General features: G+C 43.0%; 2 protein-coding genes across 2 annotated transcripts in view; one reads left to right on the top strand and one right to left on the bottom strand.

Annotated features, from left to right (window-relative positions):
• Positions 1-4,976: 4,976 nt before the first annotated feature.
• Positions 4,977-11,883, bottom strand: UPK3A (uroplakin 3A). The gene is made up of 6 exons (XM_077266628.1): positions 11,707-11,883; positions 10,442-10,582; positions 8,600-8,816; positions 8,409-8,488; positions 7,734-7,866; positions 4,977-6,058 (listed from the first exon to the last, which is right to left on the bottom strand). The coding sequence occupies exons 1-6, from the start codon at positions 11,762-11,764 to the stop codon at positions 5,920-5,922; spliced, it is 768 nt and encodes a 255-aa protein (XP_077122743.1). The 5' UTR covers positions 11,765-11,883; the 3' UTR covers positions 4,977-5,919.
• Positions 11,884-13,688: 1,805 nt separating this feature from the next.
• The window catches only part of KIAA0930 (KIAA0930 ortholog), a 44,123-nt gene continuing 34,328 nt past the window's right edge, over positions 13,689-23,483 (top strand). The window contains exon 1 of the mRNA XM_077266626.1: positions 13,689-13,731. The gene's annotated coding sequence lies outside the window, so the exon portion shown is untranslated. The remainder of the gene's footprint in view (positions 13,732-23,483) is intronic.

Raw genomic sequence — 23,483 nt, 5'->3', positions numbered from 1 at the left:
GGGACGAGTTGTACTTTTGAACGACATCATTGGTTTTACCATGTCATGTACTAGAAAACGGGAAAAAAATTCCAAGTGCGGTGAAATTGCAAAAAAAGTGCAATCCCACACTTGTTTTTTTTGCTAGGTTCACTAAATGCTAAAACTGACCTGCCATTATGATTCTCTAGGTCATTACGAGTTCATAGACACCTAACATGTCTAGGTTATTTTTTATCCAAGTGGTGAAAAAAAATTCCAAACTTTGCTTAAAAAAAAAAAAAAGTGCAATTTTCCGATACCCGTAGCGTCTCCAATTTTCGTGATCTGGGATCGGGTGAGGGCTTATTTTTTGCGTGCCGAGCTGATGTTTTTAATGATACCATTTCGGCGCAGATACGTTCTTTTGATCGCCCGTTATTGCATTTTAACGCAATGTCGCGGCGACCAAAAAAACGTAATTCTGGCGTTTCGGAATTTTTTCTCGCTACGCTGTTTAGCGATCAGGTTAATGCTATTTTTAGTTGATAGATCGGGCGATTCTGAACGCGGCGATACCAAATATGTGTAGGTTTTTTTTTTTATTGTTTTATTTAGGATGGGGCGAAAGGGGGGTGATTTAAACTTTTATATTTTTAATATTTTTTTCACATTTTTAAACTTTTTTTTTTCACTTTTGCCATGCTTCAAAAGCCTCCATAGGAGGCTAGAAGCAGGCACAGCCCGATCGGCTCTGCTACATAACAGCGATCATCAGATCGCTGTTATGTAGCTGAAATGCAGGTGTGCTGTGAGCGCCGACCACAGGGGGGCGCTCACAGCAGGCCGGCATCAGTAACCATAGAGGTCTCAGGGACCTCTATGGTTACCTTCCTGATGCATCGCCGACCCCCGATCATGTGACGGGGGTCGGCGATGACGTCATTTCCGGCCGCCCGGCCGGATGCGGTAGTTAAATGCCGCTGTCTGCATTTGACAGCGGCATTTAACAGGTTAATAGCGGCGGGTGAATAGCGATTTCACCCGCCGCTATTGCGCGCACATGTCAGCTGTACAAAACAGCTGACATGTCGCGACTTTGATGTGCGCTCACCGCCGAAGCGCACATCAAAGCAGGGGACCCGACATGCGCAGTACATGTACGCCGCATGTCGCGAAAGGGTTAAACACGCAGCGCCAAGATGTTGCAGCATAGTGGAGGGGATTTTATGAAATTCAGTCTCCACTATGTGTGGTAACACGCATCCGGCGGCCCTGCGATTCCGGACATGCGGCGCATCTTTTAAGATCGCAGCATGTCTGTGTACCTTGCGGCGACGCTGTGCCGCCGCAAGGTATATCACAGGGAACTATGTGTGTGCAATGAACACATCCAGCATCATTGTGTCACAGAAGGGGGCGGGGCTTTGGGCGGAGCAGGTTTGCCGCTCCATCCAAACCGCCGGCCATCCTGAAGGTGGAAACATACTCTAAAGGTTCTTGAATTTTTTTCTTCATTTGGGGGTCATTCTAAAAAGCGAAAAGAATAGATATGCGCCCTCATCAACTCCCTGAAGCTCCTGTTCTGACACTCACTGTCTTGCACTTAGGAAATGTCCACTCGGCCAATCACTAGTCGAAGAGATCCGCTTCAGGGGTAGAGACCAGTGGGAATTATGGAAGCATCAAAACATGAGCAGCGTTCAAACCACTGCAAGCAATCCTAGTGGCAAGAAAAAAAAAAGTACATGTGAAAATAAATTTTGTAATGTCAAAGAAGACTGCTTTTTCCTCATTGCACAGATAAAATCTGTACTCCGTGAAGAGAGATGACAGTTGGTGCTCAAAGTCTATGGAACTTGCAGTAGAATGTCTGCGTCTGCCTCTAGCTCCTCCCTAGAATGTCTGCCTCTAGCTCCTCCCTAGAATGTCTGCCCCTAGCTCCCCCCTAGAATGTCTGCCCCTAGCTCCCCCCTAGAATGTGAGTTTATATATAATCTCTCTGAAGAAAAAAAAAAAAAAAAAAAAAAAGGCCAATTTAATACTTAAGAACTTTTTTTTTTCCTTTTTGCTTGCTTCTATAGTCTGCAGTTGTCTGATCGCCTCGGCTACACACAGGCAATGATAAGCGCCTGCGTGTAAAAGTAACGCTCAATTTCTATGAGCGCCGACCACAGGGTGACGCTCATAGCAATCCAGCAATGACGGGGGGGGGGGGGTCCAACGTAGGCATACTATTACACCCAACATCGGAAAGTGGTTTAAGGCTACTTTCACACACAGCATATTTGCTGTGTATTTTGCTGCTGCTTTACCTGCGTTTTTTTACGCAGGCAAAAAACGCAGCTGCTTTCACACACAGCGTTTTTTGCTGCTGCGTTTTTTTCAGCATTGTGTACTGAAAATAAAGTTTGTTTGAAAAAAAAAAAAAGGAAAAAAAAAAGTCATTGAGGTCATTTCCTCTCTTTATGACTCAGAATACAATACACACTGGAGTTAACATCATGTCGATTCTGCCAGCTGCAATGGCCTTGAGCCAAAGACGCCTCAGCAAGCGGAACAGACATCAGCTGGGGTTTACTAACCCCACTGTCACTAACCCCAGGTTACTAGGGCAGGCGTCAGTCAGACGCCCCCCCTCGTAACCCTGTACGGTAAGGGTATGTTCACACGATCCTGATTTCAATCCTTTTTTTTCAGGACAAAAACCGCAGCTCTTGGCAGAAAACGCAGGTGCGTTTTTGGTGCGGTTTTTAGTGCGGTTTTTTATGCAGTTTTCTCTGCAGATTGTCTGTGTTTGACACAAATAAAGCTTTAACTGCAGTGGGGGAAAAAAAAAAAGAAATGATGTCATTTCCTTGTCCAACCCTTTTCTTCTTCCATCCTCCATTTTGGGACTAAACACCAAAATGAGTGGACGTGTTTTGAATGACAGCGCTCCGCAGAGTGCTGAGCGTAGGCCAGATCACAGCCCGCGGATCCAGCTCTATCTAGCTATTTAAGTCTACGTTCACATTTGCGGTCTGCGCCGCAGCGTCGGGCGCCGCATGCGTCATGCGCCCCTATATTTAACATGGGGGCGCATGGACATGCGTCGCACTTGCGTTTTGCGCCGGCCGCATGCGTCACTGCAGCGCACGCATCCGGCCGCAGAGGACGCAGCAAGTTGCATTTTTGCTGCGTCCAAAATCAATCAAAAAAAGGACGCATGCGGCGCACAACGCAAATGTAAACATAGCCTAAGTGCCACGTATTTCAGTGCCACGTATTTCAGTGCCACGTATTTCAGTGCCACGTATTTCAGTGCCACGTATTTCAGTGCCACGTATTTCAGTGCCACGTATCAAAGTGCCACGTATCAAAGTGCCACGTGCCACATATTTCAGTGCCACGTATCTAAGTGCCACGTATCAAAGTGCCACGTATTTAAGTGACACGTGCCACGTATCAAAGTGCCACGTATCAAAGTGCCACGTGCCACGTATTTAAGTGACACGTGCCACGTATCAAAGTGCCACGTATCAAAGTGCCACGTATTTAAGTGACACGTGCCACGTATCAAAGTGCCACGTATCAAAGTGCCACGTGCCACGTATTTAAGTGACACGTGCCACGTATCAAAGTGCCACGTATCAAAGTGCCACGTATTTAAGTGCCACGTGCCACGTATCAAAGTGCCACGTGCCACATATTTCAGTGCCACATATTTCAGTGCCACATATTTCAGTGCCACGTGCCACGTATCAAAGTGCCACGTATCAAAGTGACTGAGCGCCGGCCCTAAAGTGAAAGTGAAAGCAGAGCGGTGACGTCACCGCTGTGCTGTTAAGGCCGGAGCTCAGTCAGTGTCAGGAAGCAGACGCTGGGGGACGCGCAGGTGAGCATGTACTGTTTTGTTTTTTTTACTTTTACGCTGGTAACCAGGGTAAACATCGGGTTACTAAGCGCGGCCCTGCGCTTAGTAACCCGATGTTTACTCTGGTTACCCGGGGGCCTCGGCATCCTTGGTCGCTGGAGAGCGGTCTGTATGACAGCTCTCCAGCGATCAAACAGCGACGCTGCAGCGATCGGCATCGTTGTCGCTATCGCTGCAGCGTCGCCACACACACACACACACACACACACTCACACTCCATGCTGCTTCACTGGGGGGCGGGGGCTTCCCTCTTCCTGTCCGACGTCACGTCCGGTCCTGGGTGTCAACCCCTCCGTACAAAGACGCCGACACCCAGGACAAAGGCGCTGTGTGTGCACGTTAATATGGGGCCCTAGGGGGATACGCAGACACGCCGCTGCGTAAAGAATTGACATGTCAATTCTTTTTACGCCGGCGTGTTTGCAGACAAAAGCGCCGCGTTTTTTTGCGGTGTGTCTGAACGGCAAAGTGAATTTCTCATTCACTTTGCCGGCAGACGAAAATGACATTGCGCATTTTTGAAAAGCGCCCGCAAAATAGCGCTCAAAAATGCGCTATGTCTGAAAGTAGCCTAACAGTCTGTTGTTTTTTTTAACCTTCAGAATTAAGCTCCCCACACACAGAAAAAAAAAAAAAACAAACACCTGACTACACAGCATTTGTAGTCTGTTACCATGGACACAGGCCTGCAGAGAAGGTTGTATACCCCAAATCTCATCAATTTCTCTTTACAGACCCTTTAAAAGCCAAAGAAAATAATGACAAGACCAGACTTTGCTTTTTGTACATACGATGTGATACTCCGGATATCATCCATTCGTCAGATCACCCATCGTGCCCTATGCAGTAGGTCATCTAACAACCTAGGTTTTTTTTTGAGCAGTATGATATTTATATATATGTGTGTGTGTGTGTGTGTGTGTGTGTGTGTGTGTGTGTGTGTGTGTGTGTGTGTGTGTGTGTGTGTGTGTGTGTGTGTGTGTGTGTGTGTGTGTGTGTGTGTGTGTGTATATATATATATACACACACACATACATACATACATACATACACACTCTGGATTTTTTTTCCCCCTCTCTTTTTCAGTTACATCCAAGACTGGTCACTTACACAAAATATTTTATTTAGAAAAAAAGAAAAAAAAAAAAAGTTACACTTCAACAATTTCCTTAAAAACAACTTTGGCCACAGAAGCCTCTAATACTTTTCCAACTTTACGAAGTCTTTAAAGTTTGACTATAACAGCACACGGGGGCAGCAGGCAAGTACAAGAAGTCAGGGATCTCAGGTCTCAAGATTAGTGGGGCGTTGTGTAAAGAAAGGGGCGGCCATGACAGATAACCCATCTTGAGAGGAGGGGGGAGATACTGGCGGTAACCCTTGGTCTGGAATTATCTGAATCTATACCATAAAAAAACAATATTAGCATGAAAATGTGGTCCTACGAGGCAAAAAAAAGGGGGATATAATCTGTACTGAAAACATCAGCAGCCTCGTACTTGTAGCAAGACCTCCATTTTTGAAAATGTAACATTTAAAAGGGATTGTTCAATACCAAAAAAAAAAGACAAATTTGGCCAGAAACAGCGCCAAACATGCCTAGAGGTAGTTTGTGGTACTGCAGCTCAGACCAAGTCATGGCACAAACACCAGGCACAGACCATGGGCCCATAGATGCGTCCGCTCAATTGAATTGGATAACGTTGCAATACCCAGTGCCGCCACTATGAGATGTATGGAGCAGTGTAAATAATGGAGACCATAGTGCTCAACGGATTGTCGCAGCCCTGTTAATCAGTGAAGTCGGACCCCTACCCATTTAATATTGATACGCGTAAGTCATCAATATTAAAATCTCAGACAACCCCTTTTCGTTTTCAGTAGACCATTACGAGAGCCACATCAGTCACCGGATACAACGAAACCCCAGTAATCAGCGTTCTCCACCCCCCTCCCGCCAACTAGAAATCTGATGGTCGGCATTAATTCATGACTTCATAAACTCGGCTCATCAGCTATTTGCGCTGGATTTTTGCAGAGCTTCTTCAGGATTGCAGGTTGGTGGTAGAGTAGCGTTCACCGCCCTCGGCGGCGACAGCAGCAGCTCCTCCTTCCAGACTCTGCGGCACTACATGACCCATCCGGCTTTCATGTCTTGTAGGCTCCAGTTCTTTTGTCGGAGACCTGTTTGGAAGAAGAATAGATACTTAATGAGCAAGATGAAATTATCTTTATTGGTTCCTCCTGCATTTTTATGGAGAAATCTGATTAATGACAGGAGGAGACGGGCAAAACATGGTCGAAATTTGTAAGTTATTTCGTAGGAAGTGGTCATGCGGCATGTCTCAGAAGAAAAGGACAACTACTATAGCCTTAGTAATCAGGTTTTTGGAGAAACGTTTAGGTGGAGAACCAACTACCGTAAGTAGACCTTAATTCATCGACGAAAACCTTTGCGGTACAGATAGACGTCATAGTGGGTGTCTATAGACACAGGCTACTTAGATTTTTTTTAGTGTCTACTTACAAATGTATGACAGTCTCCTATATTTGCACCACACATGAGGCCACTGGAGCTTTGATATTGAGATCTGCCAAGTTGATGCTCCATCTAGAATTTCTTTCTACAAGAATCTGATTACTACAGCCGCCGTATGTAGACAATTATTGAAGACTGCTTGGTTAACATCTACATACAGTGGCCATAGTAAATCAGATTTTTGTCAAAAGAAGTTTTAGGTGGAGAACCAACTAAGGAGACCTCAAAATCGTAGGTGGCTTCAGCCACCTAAATCCGTGAGATACAAATATAGGAGCATTTCTCAGTATATACTACACAAATCTGATTACTAAGGCCAAAGTTGTCTGTGTATGCTGACACCTACTGCATGATGATGACCTCCTATACTTCTACTGGACAGATTTAGGTCACCTGAAGAAAGCTTGGACTTTGTCTTGGTTGGTTCTCCACCTAAACTTCTCTGTACAAGAATCTGATTATTATGGCCGGAGTATATAATCAAATTTTTGTAGATTAGTTGGAGACCTCAAAGTCCGAGCTCTCTCCAGTGACCTAAATCCGTAGAAGTATAGGAGGTCATCATGTAGCAGGCATCAGCCTACATAAATCTGATTACTAAGGTCAAAGTAGTCTATGTGTAGGCCGATGCCTGCTACATGACGACCACCTATACTCCTACCGCACAGATTTAGGTCACTGGAGAGAGCTCGAACTTTGATGTCTCCATCTAATCAACAAAAATGCAATTCCACACTGCGGCCATAGTAATCAGATTTTTGTAGAAAGAAGTTTAGGTGGGAGAACCAACCAAGACAAAGTCCAAGCTTTCTTCAGGTGACCCAAATATGTCCAGTACAAGTATAGGAGGTCATCACTCAGTAGGGGGGTCGGCATACTCAGACTACTTTGGCCTTAGAAATCAGATTTGTGAAGTATTCACTGACATGTTGCATGGCAATCTCCTATATTTGTACCACAAAGAATCAGAACTCAGTTGAGTGACCCAATTCTGAGGTCACCTTAGTTGGTTCTCCACCTAAACGTCTTTCTACAAAAATCTGATTACTACGGCCACAGTATGTCGATGTTAGACAAGTAGTCTTCAATAAAGGATTAAACCCGAGACTAAGAATAAATTGTGTAAGGACGACCATAAACATGACAGCCTTTGGCTTAAGGAGCATCTCCGTTGACCTTTCTATCCAACACTTCCGGGAATGGACACGAGACAATTGGGAAATTCAGCCGCTTTGTCTAGTTATGGAAATTGTACAAGAATCCACCCACCAATTGTTCATCTTGGGCAACCCATGATTTCAAATCCAGCCATATACTCACATGAAATATGTAATTATCGCGGCCACCAGACCTGCCAAGACGAAGAAGGTCAACACGCTAAGAATGGAGGTTATGACAATCATCCCACCGCTTCTTCTACCAGGCCAGGTGTCTATGTTGGTTGAAGATACTCCTGAAATAAAATACAAAAAAAACGTTAACCAATACCATTTGGTGACAGAGCCTTTTTGTAGCAGCTTTCCATGATGGCTAAAAAAGGAATTCCCTCAATCTGGAGGTCGCGGCGTGTTTAGGTCCAGCTCAGTGGATTCCATCCGAACTGTGTAATACCTCACTTGTCCTGCGGAGGCAGTGTAGGGAAATTTCTCCGATTAGAGCAGATCACAGAAGGCAATTGCCAACTGGAAAGAGTTAACGGTAGAACAAAGGTTTATTAATTTCCATCCATGGGGTAATGATCACCGATCAAGTGTACAAATGATCTTTCTCCCCCGATTGTCGCCTGGTGTAAGCGGCTGACGTAGGTCAAACAATACTACAATCATACGAGGGAACTTTTACACGAGTTCTTTTTTGCACGAAACCCTCTCAATGATTGGAGAAGGCCACACGATTGACTCGGGATTTATCAGTATCAGATCTAGTCGGAGATCAAAGATCACATTGATCATAGTGATCCGCCATTACCGCACACCCCGTGATCTTAATCCTTACCTTGTTTAGTGGTGATTGGAGCCGACCAATCTGACTCGTGCAGCAATGCATTATTTGCATCGTAAAATGCATACTTAAACCTGAAAAGAAAAAAATATATATATATCTGTAACAGCGCCACCCTTGTAAGCAGGTTGTGTTTGGTACTGCAACTTGGCCCCATTTGCTCATATGCTTGAATAAGTGAATACCTATAAACAGTGTTGTTGTCCAGAGGTCCATTGCAGTACGCGCTATTGAAGCAGTTCACATTACTTCCCACGCGGTACACGTATTTTTCTACATCAGCGGTGGTGGGGTTCTCAGAGCAGTCGGGATTAGCAATAGTATCCGCTACATACGGTCCTGTACTTCCCTTATCCGTCGTATAGTAGGTACTGGTCAACGCTAGTTGCTGGCTCACAGCAGCTTAAAGGAAAAAACGCAACATACTAGTTATATTCTTGTACATAGGGGCAGTATTATACTAGTTATATTCTTGTACATAGGAGCAGTATTATAGTAGTTATATATTTGTACATAGGGGCAGTATTATAGTAGTTATATTCTTGTACATAGGAGCAGTATTATAGTAGTTATATTCTTGTACATAGGGGCAGTATTATAGTAGTTATATTCTTGTACATAGGGGCAGTATTATAGTAGTTATATTCTTGTACATAGGAGGCAGTATTATAGTAGTTATATTCTTGTATATAGGAGCAGTATTATACTAGTTATATTCTTGTACATAGGGGCAGTATTATACTAGTTATATTCTTGTACATAGGGGCAGTATTATAGTAGTTATATTCTTGTACATAGGGGCAGTATTATAGTAGTTATATTCTTGTACATAGGGGCAGTATTATACTAGTTATATTCTTGTACATAGGGGCAGTATTATACTAGTTATATTCTTGTACATAGGGGCAGTATTATAGTAGTTATATTCTTGTACATAGGGGCAGTATTATAGTAGTTATATTCTTGTACATAGGAGGCAGTATTATAGTAGTTATATTCTTGTATATAGGAGCAGTATTATACTAGTTATATTCTTGTACATAGGGGCAGTATTATACTAGTTATATTCTTGTACATAGGGGCAGTATTATAGTAGTTATATTCTTGTACATAGGGGCAGTATTATAGTAGTTATATTCTTGTACATAGGGGCAGTATTATACTAGTTATATTCTTGTACATAGGGGCAGTATTATACTAGTTATATTCTTGTACATAGGGGCAGTATTATACTAGTTATATTCTTGTACATAGGGGCAGTATTATAGTAGTTATATTCTTGTACATAGGGGCAGTATTATAGTAGTTATATTCTTGTACATAGGGGCAGTATTATAGTAGTTATATTCTTGTACATAGGAGCAGTATTATAGTAGTTATATTCTTGTACATAGGAGCAGTATTATAGTAGTTATAGTCTTGTACATAGGAGCAGTATTATAGTAGTTATATTCTTATACATAGGGGCAGTATTATAGTAGTTATATCCTTGTACATAGGGGCAGTATTATAGTAGTTATATTCTTGTATATAGGGGGCAGTATTATAGTAGTTATATTCTTGTACATAGGGGCAGTATTATAGTAGTTATATCCTTGTACATAGGAGCAGTATTATAGTAGTTATATTCCTGTACATAGGAGCAGTATTATAGTAGTTATATTCTTGTACATAGGGGCAGTATTATAGTAGTTATATTCTTGTACATAGGAGCAGTATTATAGTAGTTATATTCTTGTACATAGGGGCAGTATTATAGTAGTTATATTCTTGTACATAGGAGCAGTATTATAGTAGTTATATTCTTGTACATAGGGGCAGTATTATAGTAGTTATATTCTTGTACATAGGAGCAGTATTATAGTAGTTATATTCTTGTACATAGGGGGCAGTATTATAGCATATGGTGATGTTAGAGTTAGTTCTGACACCATATAACCAGTTATCAGTATATACCGTCCCGCTTGGTTCCTGGATACGGACATTTCCATACACAGAATAGAAGGCAGTTTCATTGTTGCACTTACAGTCCTTCACTACGTATAAGGCGACCATGTTCAGCGTGGTACTTATATAGAAGCAGTAGGGTCTCTCTAAGGTGACAGTATTCTGGGTTGGATTGATGTTGCAGACACTGGAGCGGCACAATAAAGGCGCCACGGCGTGTGCTAGAAAGAAGAACAATTATAAATAGTTTGCCCAATCAGTTTCAGATTCCAAATCAAAACTATGAGAAACCTAAAGAATTCTACCAAGTCCGTCCTGCGGGATCATTTCTTCTTACAAACGTTAGATCGGGGGTCACCACACCCCCAGTTATTTTATGGCTGTAAGACCAACTCCAACATCATCCACCTCGACCTCCCCTCTCCAAACAGTTTTCAGAAGAAAAATAGGTGTAAACTGAAGGCTTGTCCAGGATTTAGAAAAATAAGACTCTTTTCCTCCAAAAACAGCGCCACACCTGTCCACAGGTAGCACATAGTATTGCATCTCACTTAGTCTCCGATCTGCACATAAAACCTCCAACTGGGATCCTCAATGATAATTTCATTTGCCATTTTTACAAGAAAAAAAAAAAACAAACACTAAAATTTGCAACTTTTTCAACAGTTGCCCTCACATTTCTCCTAAATTTCACCATCTACACGGATTTCTGTAAGAGTTGCACTCCAGAAGGTGTGTAGATAATCTAGCCATTTTTGGAGTGGAGCAGGAAGGGGAATAGAAATAAAAACTAAATAAGAAAATACATTTAAAAAAAAAAAAAATGTCGATCTAGTCCAGCTGACACAAGTGCAGGGATCGTTACAGTGTATCATTTTCAGCAGTTTGGACATAGTCAGGTTTTAGCATAAGCAAAAGCAAAAATGTTACCGTTCACTCACAGGCAGCAGAGATTGTGAAACAGATTACGGAACTGATGTGAAACAAAAATAAAATATATAATAATAATAAATATATGTCATTTATTTTATTTTTTTTTAGCAACTCTTCCAGATTCCATTCACTTGCCCCATGCGACATCGAAAGTAGCCCCAATATTAATATTGATGCACAGCCCCCACCCTTAGTGGTCCGCTTGATGATCATCCATCTTCGTGGACTTACGCACAAATGTAGCAGAGCCGATCGTGTGATTTAAAGCTACAGCCAGATCCCAGAAGGTTTCCTTATGTAGGAAATCCCGAGAATTCCGACATTCCGTTCCAAAGTTCCAAAGCTCAGCTCTGCTACATCTGTATGTACATAATGATATCAGGTACTGAAGAAATCCATAAAAGTCACTTACCCAAATCATTCTGCAACAGGGCGACCCCAAAAACAAGCAAACACCTCCAGACCCCCATAACTCATGAGCAGTCGCAGGAAACCTGTATCCAGACCAGCAGCTGAAGTCCTAACTCCACCGCATGGGAAATGTCCTGCAGGTGTGCACCGCCCCACCCACCGCTGCCGGCTCCGCCCATCATCTCCAGCCAATCACAGACCGCCTTAAAAAAAAAAAAAGTATAGGTGCGACATATTAAAATTTGGGTATCCTAGTCGCCGTCAATGTTTCGGGCCTCATTCACACATCTGATTTTTCCAAGTATGGAAAAAAAAAAAGAACTTTTTTTTTTGGGACGAAAGTTTTCAAAAAGTGGCAAAACTTTTTCTTATACTTGGAGAAAAATAGTATTTTTTTCAGAATTTTTTCTTAATATTTTTTTTTTTATTTTTTAGCATTTTTTTTTTAGATCCGTTTAAAAAAAAAAAAACAACTGACGCTCACATTTTATTTTTTTTTATCATCGGGTGTTTTTCAAAACCTGAAGAGGATCAATAAAAGTCTGAACACAACTATTTTGGTAGCGCTTTTTTTTTTTTCAGGTTTTTTTTTTTTTTTTAAAGCCCCTCCTATAAAAACATAACTCTATAGCTTTATTGTATTTTGCATTGGGGAAGAAGTCGTAAAAGAAAAATAAAAAATAAAAAATGCGCCATTTTCATCTCCTTTAAGACTCTCGTCTCTAAATTTGCTGATGAAGAAAAGTAGAAATCCTGAACGCTTTAATTTTGCGCTTATTTTTTTTTTTCCGCATTTTCTTGCTGCAGATTACCACCTCATTTTTAAACTTTTTTTTTTTTTTTTTTATTGTGTAGCTAAAAACATCACTTTAAAATAAGAGCCTGTTTCTTTAAGAGGGTGTATTTCCATCAGTAATTTTTTGGCAAAAAAAAAAAAAATTATTATTTTTTAGTTCTTAATCTTCCATATCAAATTCACTTATCCTATTCCTGGTGATAATCTCCTTCTTAGAAAACCATTCCTTCAATCTTATTGTTCTAAAGAAGCGTGCTAAGACCACTTGCAATTCAAACCAATCCATGTGTGAACATGGACTGAGTGACAGTCCTTTGCTTAATACTGATACCTGGTTTACTGTCAATTCCTTGCACGAAATGTTCACTACAAGTTCTGTTCCCGTTTCCTGAGGTTCGGTTGTCTCTGTGTTAGTTGTTGTGGTTTGTTTTTCTCCATTTTCTTTTTGTTTCCTATGGTGACGTTTGCCTCCTCTCCTTTTGCGTCCTCCATTCCACCTACATTCTCTATGGGAGATAAAGTCGGGTTATCTAGAAAAAGATTTGGTCTAATATTAGACCTCAGTCCCCTTGGAATTTTACGTTCCTTATGGTACTGTCCCAGTGTTGCTAGATGAAGTTGTAAGGTAATTAAACGTCTCGATTCACTTTCATATCTTTTTTTTTTTCATCTCATTAATAGACGGTGTTTTAAGGAAAGCAGGATCTCCCATGACGCCACTGAGTATGCGCTCCCCATCCTCAGGTGTGTAATTGAACACTGAATTTTCATTCATGTTACCAAAAAATGGCTTAAAATTGTTGAATACACAAATAATCGCATTGGACAGCGGAAGACGCTGATTTCTGGATACTATGTCCTCCATGAGCCTGCCATGAGCTGTGGGTGAGTGGCCAGTAATATTGGCATTATGTAAATATAATGATGATTGATGGGGGATCATTTATCTTTAATATTATAGATAGTTACAGTAATATAGTTTAGGGAGCGGTTGAGAGTTGAAAGTTATTTTCTTTCTTTGCACATATGCACAGAGCACAAGGCACTTTATACAGAGGCAATGTACACCGGTAGATGATTTGTAATGTGAATGTTTTATGGATAATTTTTATATACCAAACATAATTGGAAGCAATGTAACACTTGTTGAAACACGTATAAATAGGTAGCAGGTATGGTTACTCACTGCTTGAGAAAGGCTCAGATAGAGCTGAAACGTCGCCCGGCAAGGTGGGTCGATTAAACCAACCACATGTTTTCACCTTACTATGGAGTGCTGCCTCTTTTGTGAATCTGGTGCAATCAATTGGACTGGTTGCCTGGGGCCTTGCACCCGAAGATAAGTATCAGTGTAGTGCTGTTCCTTCTTTTTCTTTATTATATATATATATATATCTCAAAATTGCATAAATTGCAATTTTGTATAAAACCGCGCACAAATTCTTGTTCTCGAAATACCACCGTCCTGTGACGTATATATGAATGCTGCGCTCTACCGCATGGTGAGCATACGCACGCGGTAGTAATAGTGCACTATATGTTCAGTCACAGTTTTCCCATGATTTTTCCCACATTTCCTATATCTTCCGTATGAGGCACTGAGCAGAGCACCATATGGCGGCACTACTCGCCCTATCCTTAGACATGTATCGGTCACCTGCCCGTCCCCTTCTTTTAGAGCCTGAGTTGTGGGTGACCTGTAAGCTTTATTTGATGAGGGCCTTTATCATACACATGATCGGCTCCTCCTGCTTTGTGCTGTGGAGTTTCAGGTGGGCTGGTGGAATGTGGTTCGTCCGGACGCGGCGGGTCCGTTCCTCTGGTTGTTGTAAAACATCCAGTTTTTCTACATAGTTACAAAAAATGTGTCGTCTTTAGTTTACACAGCTCCAAACCTTTCTGTGTACTTTATTGTGTTGCTAACTAGCGTGAAAAAAAATCGCAAAAAATAGTTTTTCATATTTTTTTTTCCTAACATAATGCTTTGAGAGCATTTTCTTTCTCCTGTTCGAAACCTTAACATTTTGAAGTCACTTATTACTAGGCTCATAGTAATCTAAGGAAAACTTACCACCGGGTCACCAGGGACTGGACACTGCACCACTAGACCTCCAGGGACTGGACACTGCACCATTAGAACACCAGAGACTGGGTACTGCACAATTAGACTTTCAGGGACTTGACTCTGCACCACTAGACCACCATAGGCTGGCCACTGCACCACTAGACCACCAGAAACTGAGCAGTGCACCACTAGACCTTCAGGGACTCGGCACTGCACCACTAGACCACCAGGGACTGGACACTGCACCACTAGACCACCAGGGACTGAAGACTGCACCTCTAGACCACCAGGGACTAGGCACTGCGCTACTCTACTACCAGGGACTGGGCAGTGCACCAGTTGACCATGAGGGAAGAGGCACTGCACCACTAGACCACCATGGGCTGGGCACTGCTCCACTAGATCACAAAAGACTGGCCACTGCACCACTAGACCACCAGAAACTGGACAGTACACCCCCAGACCTCCAGAGACTGGGTGCTGCACTACTAGACCACCAGGGACTGGGAAATGCACCACTAGACCACCAGGGACTGGACACTGCACTACTAGACCACCAGGGACTGGGCACTGCACCCTTAGACTTCCAGGGACTGGGCACTGCACTACTCTACCACCAGAGACCGGGCAGTGCACCACTTAACCACAAGGGGAAACTGGGCACTGCACCACTAGACCACCAGGGACTAGGCACTACACCACTAGACCACCATGGCCCGGGCACAGCACCACTAGACCACCAGAAACTTGCCAGTACACAACTAGACCTCCAGGGACTGGGCGCTGCACCACTAGACCACGAGGCACTGAGAAATGCACCACTAGATCACCAGGGACGGGACACTGCACTTACTATACCACCAGGGACTTGGCATTGCACCACTAGACCACCATGGGCTTGGCACTGCACCACTAGACCACCAGGGACTGGGCGCTGCACCACTAGACCACCAGAGACTGGGCACTGCACCATTAAACCACCATGGGCTGGGCACTGCATCACTAGACGACCATGGGCTTGACACTGCACTACTAGACCACCGGGGACTGCACTACTAGACCACCAGGGACTGGGCACTTCACCATTAGACCACCAGGGACTGGGCACTGCACCACTAAACCACCATGGGCTGGGCAATGCACCACTAGACCACCAGGGACTGGGCACTGTACCAGGAAATGGATTTAGTTCTATGACCTTGCAAGGTAAAAGACATTGCACAAAGTAGCCATGGCCTGGAACTATAGGACACTGGGTTAAGGTAAGGATAATAATCCAGTGCTGGACATTACATGACTGGACCACCAGGGCTTTATACTAAATTATCAGGGACTCGATGCTTCACCACTGGAAAACAGAGTACTGGGTGCTAAATTAGTGGGACAAAGTTACCTGAATTTTTCACCACTGGGCCACCAGGGGTTTAATACTATGCTACCAGGACTCTTGAGAACAGACATTAAAATACAAGTTTGATTAGAGAAAAGACACTAAACCACTGGGTCACCAGGGTCTTGATGCTTCACCAATGGGTCACAGAGTATTGGGGTACCAGGCTCTAAATACTGCACAACTGTGTCACAGAGAACTAGATATTAGCTCCACTGGGCCACCAGGATCTTTACATTGCATGAAGAGAGCATGGTAGGATACTAAGGGTTGATTAGAAGTGACACTAAACCAATGGGTCACTGGGTCATGGTGGCAGACCATTGGGTCACAAAATACTGACTCTGACACCAGGTACTATATCTTGCACCCCTGGGTTTCAAGGTATTAGGCTAGTGAGGCCCCAAGAACCATGCCCTGCACCCCTGGGTCACAAAGTAATGGGCTAGTGGGACACTAGGAACTATATCCTGCACTCCCGAGTTACAAAGTATTGGATTAGTGGGACACCAGTAACTATATTCTGCACCCCTGAACATTTCACTCCAGTGTCACGCAGTGTTGAAAATTTCACCCCTGGGTTACAGAGTACTGAGTCAACATGATCTCCAATTCTATACCACTGAGACACAGTGTTTTCCAAATAACATGGTCATTCGGGTTTTATGGGGCGAAAAACCTCTAGATCTCTAGCAGATCTTTCGATCTCATACTGAACCACTAGTAAGGTGGGGGTGATAAGCGGCTATCAGACACTTCTGCAGCTGAATATCTTAGGCAAGGAATTCAGTTTGCATATATGATGTGAACCTCAATATGACCTAGGATGTCTTCTCTAGTCCTATTTTGGAATCTGACCAGAGACCAGACCTGAGATACGTGACTTCATACTCCTATATCAGATTTGTGCTGACATTCCACATTCTTACAATTGTTTCTATTCAATGAATGTAGCAGAGCCTGTTCCTTAATGAAATGCTGAGAATGTGACCCATAACTAACCACACAGAGAATTCAATGTATTTATCTGTGTAGTTCACGGGTCTGGGGACTCTCATGTGCTGTGATCACACATGTAAAAACAAGTGAGGACAGTCAGGCTCCCCGATACTCACTACACCATCTGCAAAAATCAACAAGTCCAGCTGGCCTTCATCCTATGTTCAAGAATATAACTACTATAATACTGCCCCTATGTATGAGAATATAACTACTATAATACTGCCCCTATGTACAACAATATAACTACTATAATACTGCTCCTGTGTACAAGAATATAACTACTATAATACTGCTCCTATGTACAAGAATATAACTACTATAATACTGCTCCTATGTACAAGAATATAACTACTATAATACTGCTCCTATGTACAAGAATATAACTAATATAATACTGCCCCTATATACAAGAATATAACTACTATAATACTGCCACTATGTACAAGAATATAACTACTATAATACTGCTCCTATGCACAGGAATATAACTACTATAATACTGCCCCTATGTACAAGAATACAACTACTATAATACTGCCCCTATGTACAAGAATATAACTACTATAATACTGCCCCTATATACGAGAATATAACTACTATAATACTGCCCCTATATACGAGAATATAACTACTATAATACTGCTCCTATGTGCAAGAATATATCTACTATAATACTGCTCCTATGTACAAGAATATAACTACTATAATAGTGCTCCTATGTACAAGAATATAACTACTATAATACTGCTCCTATGTACAAGAATATAACTACTATAATACTGCTCCTATGTGCAAGAATATATCTACTATAATACTGCTCCTATGTGCAAGAATATATCTACTATAATACTGCTCCTATGTACAAGAATATAACTACTATAATACTGCCCCTATGTGCAAGAATATAACTAGTATAATACTGCCCCTATGTGCAAGAATATAACTACTATAATACTGCCCCTATGTACAAGAATATAACTAGTATAATACTGCCCCTATGTACAAGAATATAACTACTATAATACTGCTCCTATGTACAAGAATATAACTACTATAATACTGCCCCTATGTGCAAGAATATATCTACTATAATACTGCCCCTATGTACAAGAATATAACTACTATAATACTGCCCCTATGTACAAGAGTATAACTACTATAATACTGCTCCTATGTACAAGAATGTAACTACTATAATACTGCCCCTATGTATAAGAATATAACTACTATAATACTTCCCCTATGTACAAGAATATAACTACTATAATACTGCTCCTATGTACAAGAATATAACTACTATAATACTGCCCCTATATACAAGAATATAACTACTATAATACTGCCCCATGTACAAGAATATAACTACTATAATACTGCCCCTATGTACAAGAATATAACTACTATAATACTGCTCCTATGTACAAGAATATAACTACTATAATACTGCCTCCTATGTACAGGAATATAACTACTATAATACTGCTCCTATGTACAAGAATATAACTACTATAATACTGCCCCATGTACAAGAATATAACTACTATAATACTGCCCCTATGTACAAGAATATAACTACTATAATACTGCCACTATGTACAAGAATATAACTACTATAATACTGCCTCCTATGTACAGGAATATAACTACTATAATACTGCTCCTATGTACAAGAATATAACTACTATAATACTGCCCCTATGTACAAGAATATAACTACTATAATACTGCTCCTATGTGCAAGAATATAACTACTATAATACTGCTCCTATGTACAAGAATATAACTACTATAATACTGCTCCTATGTACAAGAATATAACTACTATAATACTGCTCCTATGTACAAGAATATAACTACTATAATACTGCTCCTATGTACAAGAATATAACTACTATAATACTGCTCCTATGTACAAGAATATAACTACTATAATACTGCCCCTATGTGCAAGAATATATCTACTATAATACTGCCCCTATGTACAAGAATATAACTAGTATAATACTGCCCCTATGTACAAGAATATAACTACTATAATACTGCTCCTATGTACAAAAATATAACTTCTATAATACTGAATGAATTGCAATACATTGTGCTCCCCCTGGTGGTGACTATAGGAATTAAAAAATGTTTTCAATTAATTTAAGGCAATGTGAATGGGATTTTGAGCTTTTAAAGAGACGAGCACCGAGCCTTATAATGATATGTCATAAAATGAATCATCAAAAAAATAATTGGACCTAATTACAGAATGTGTGCAGAGGTAGCAGTCACATCAGGACCACTGAGTGCGCACAATCGTTAATCTGCCACATAGGATGATGGCGGTATTATATATAGCAAGTGGCCTCATTCTCTTGCATCATATTCATTTCGGCCCTTCACCCATTCTGAGCCCCGGCCACATCGCAACAACTGTACCTGGAAATGTATTGAAAAAGTGATACATTACTAGTACTACCAGCAGCTGCCACCAGAGGGCGGCCTCATTTACATTATTGGCTCCATGTAATGTGCACACTGCAGCACTATGTGGTTACTGTATGGCACTGCCGCTGTCTATGGGATGGGGGCCGCGTCCTGCCGCTGTCTATGGGATGGAGGCCGCGTCCTGCCGCTGTCTATAGGATGGAGGCCGCGTCCTGCCGCTGTCTATGGGATGGAGGCCGCGTCCTGCCGCTGTCTATGGGATGGGGGCCGCGTCCTGCCGCTGTCTATGGGATGGAGGCCGCGTCCTGCCGCTGTCTATGGGATGGAGGCCGCGTCCTGCCGCTGTCTATGGGATGGAGGCCGCGTCCTGCCGCTGTCTATGGGATGGGGGCCGCGTCCTGCCGCTGTCTATGGGATGGAGGCCGCGTCCTGCCGCTGTCTATGGGATGGAGGCCGCGTCCTGCCGCTGTCTATGGGATGGAGGCCGCGTCCTGCCGCTGTCTATGGGATGGAGGCCGCGTCCTGCCGCTGTCTATGGGATGGAGGCCGCGTCCTGCTGCTGTCTATGGGATGGAGGCCGCGTCCTGCCGCTGTCTATGGGATGGAGGCCGCGTCCTGCCGCTGTCTATGGGATGGAGGCCGCGTCCTGCCGCTGTCTATGGGATGGAGGCCGCGTCCTGCCGCTGTCTATGGGATGGAGGCCGCGTCCTGCCGCTGTCTATGGGATGGAGGCCGCGTCCTGCCGCTGTCTATGGGATGGAGGCCGCGTCCTGCCGCTGTCTATGGGATGGGGGCCGCGTCCTGCCGCTGTCTATGGGATGGAGGCCGCGTCCTGCCGCTGTCTATGGGATGGAGGCCGCGTCCTGCCGCTGTCTATGGGATGGAGGCCGCGTCCTGCCGCTGTCTATGGGATGGAGGCCGCGTCCTGTCGCTGTCTATGGGATGGAGGCCGCGTCCTGCCGCTGTCTATGGGATGGAGGCCGCGTCCTGCCGCTGTCTATGGGATGGAGGCCGCGTCCTGCCGCTGTCTATGGGATGGAGGCCGCGTCCTGCCGCTGTCTATGGGATGGAGGCCGCGTCCTGCCGCTGTCTATGGGATGGAGGCCGCGTCCTGCCGCTGTCTATGGGATGGGGGCCGCGTCCTGCCGCTGTCTATGGGATGGGGGCCGCGTCCTGCCGCTGTCTATGGGATGGAGGCCGCGTCCTGCCCCTGTCTATGGGATGGGGGCCGCGTCCTGCTGCTGTCTATGGGATGGAGGCTGTGTGACTTCCTACAAATGGTTTGTTACATCTGACAAAATCTTACCAATCCCATAAATGAAAGGAGACAACGGTCAAATGTGGCCCTCAGGGGGTCACCTGATTGCCAGGAGCCCTCGGTGTAGACCCCTCCAACCCAAACACCCCCCCCCCCCCCCCCCCCCCGTTTGTTCACACTTTTCATGTTCCCGAAAATTAGCAGAGTATGTCCTTACATCATCCTATTCTTTTAAAAGAACGATTCCAAATTTATTTATTTTTTTCAAAAAGAGCGCCACCCCTGTCCTTAGGCTCGTTGTGGTATTACAAGTCAGATCCATTCACTTCAATTGAGTCTAGCTGCAAAACCAGACACAACCTGAGCACAGGGATGGTGCTGCTTTGGGGAAAAGAGAAGCCATTTTTTCTATTCACGTAAGAATTTTGCTCAGCCCAGGGCGACAACCAATATGGCCACCATTATATAACCCACCAAGGTTCATAGAATCATAGAATGGTAGAGTTGGAAGGGATCTCCTGGGTCATCTGGTCCAACCCCCTGCTGAATGCAGGATTCACTAAACCATCTCAGACAGATGTCTGTCCAGCCGATGTTTGAAGACTTCCATTGAAGGAGAACTCACCACCTCTTGTTGCAGCCTCTTCCACTCATTGATTCCCCTCACTGTCATTTAGTTTTTTCTAATATCTAATCTGTGTCTCCCCCCAGTCAGTTTCATCCCATTGCTTCTCATCTTTCCTTGTGCAAACAAAATATTGATGATCCTTCTACAATGTGACAGCCCTTGAGATATTTGTAGACAGCTATTAAGTCTCCTCTCAGTCTTCTTTTCTGCAAGGTAAATATTCCCAGATCCTGTAACCGTTCCTCATGTGACCGGTCTGCAAACCATGTCCTCATCCTTGTCGCTCTTCTCTGAACTTGCTCCAGTTTGTTGATGTCTTTTTTTTTCAAATGTGGAGCCCAAAACTGGACACAGTATTCCAGATGAGGTCTGACCAAAGAGGAGTAGAGGGCAATAATGACTTCACGTGATCTAGACTGTATGCTTCTGTTAATACATCCCAGAATTGTATTTGCCTTTTTGCTGCTGCATCACACTGTTGACTCATGTTCAGTTTATGATCTATTAGTATATCCAAGTCATTTTCACACGTGCTGTTGCTTAGCCCTATTCCTCCCATTCTGTATATGCATTTTTCATTTTTATTGCCCAAATGTAGTACTTTGCATTTTACCCTGTTAATAACCATTCTGTTTGTTGCTGCCCACTGCTCCAGTTTATTTATATCCTTTTGAATCCTCTCTTCTCTAGTGTTAGATATCCCTCCTAGCTTTGTGTCATCAGCAAATTTAATCAGTGTACCCTCAATTCCTTCATCTAAATCAGAACAATACAGGGCCCAGGACAGAGCCCTGTGGTACCCCACTAGAGACATTCTTCCAACTGGATGTGCAGCAATTTACGACCACTCTTTGGGTCCGATCACTAAGCCAGTTATGAATCCACCTAACAGTTGCCCTGTTCATTCCATACTTACACTTTTTTTTTTTTTTTTCAATAAGGATGGTGTGAGATACTTTGTCAAATGCTTTGCTGAAGTCAAGATATACTATATCTACAGCATTTCCCTGATCCACCCAGTCAGTGATTCTGTCATAGAAGGAAATTAAGTTAGTCTGACGTGACTTGTTAGTTACAAACCCATGCTGACTTTGGTTATTCACTTCATTCTTATCCAGGTACTTGCATACATGTTGTTTAATAATTTGTTCAAAGATCTTTCCTGGTATGGAAGTCACTCACCGGCCCATAGTTCCCTGGGTCCATCTTCTTCCCCTTTTTGAAGATAGGAACAACATTTGCTCTTCTCCAGTCTTCTGGGACTTCTGTTCTCCAAGAATTTCCAAAGATTATGGAGAGTGGTTCAAAAATTTCTTCTGCTATCTCCTTCAGTAATCTGGGGTGTAATTCATCTGGACCCGGAGACTTGAATTCATTTATGTTAGCTAAGTGTTTCCTCACTATCTTTCTGTTTATAGATTTCCTGGATCCCAAGAATGCCCACGGCCGTCACGTGGCACTTAGGGCACCACTGCCTCCTTAAAGGGATACTTTGGGCAGCATTTATGTAACCAGCTATGGAGGGACAGAATTAAAGGGGTTGTCTAGAATGATAAAACAGCGCCATATCCGTCCACAGGTTGTGTCTGGTATTGCAGCTCAGCCTAAGATTCTCCCATTAGCCTTTATGTTCATTTTCCGCTCAGATTTTTTTTTTCAGCTCCTCATCTGCAGCACATAAATTAATAAAAACCTCACCCAAAAGTAACGCTGGAGTGGCCTGCAGAGTATCCATCCTATGGAAACAGAAAAGACTGCGATCACGTGGCAGAAAAAAACAAAAACTTTATCTCAAACTTTATCAGGACAAAAATAGAAAAACCTGCAGATCTTCGAGGCCAAAATTTCATGCACGGGCTGCAGATTTATTTTTTTCCGTGCAAATTTCACACTTTTTAATTGAGATGGGTGAAATCAGCAGCAAAATTTATATTTCCCATAAGCAGATTTTTTTTTCTTGATTTCTGTTGCAGATTTTACTCTTTACATGGGAGAAATTAGCAGTAACATTCACATTTCCTATAAACAGATTTTTTTTGTGATTTCTGTCGCGGATTTCACACCTTTTTAGGGTATGTGTCCACGTTCAGGAAACGCTGCGTTTTTGACGCAGCGTTGAGCCGCAGCGTCAAAAACGCAGCGTCCTGATTTTACAGCATAGTGGAGGGGATTTAATGAAATCCCGTCTCCACTGTGCATTAAAAAA

This window comes from Ranitomeya variabilis, chromosome 5 (genome assembly GCF_051348905.1).
Source record: "Ranitomeya variabilis isolate aRanVar5 chromosome 5, aRanVar5.hap1, whole genome shotgun sequence".
In the NCBI taxonomy this organism is placed as follows: Eukaryota; Metazoa; Chordata; class Amphibia; order Anura; family Dendrobatidae; genus Ranitomeya; species Ranitomeya variabilis.
The sequence above is the reverse complement of the archived record's forward strand: the minus strand, read 5'-3'. Positions and strand labels throughout refer to the sequence as shown.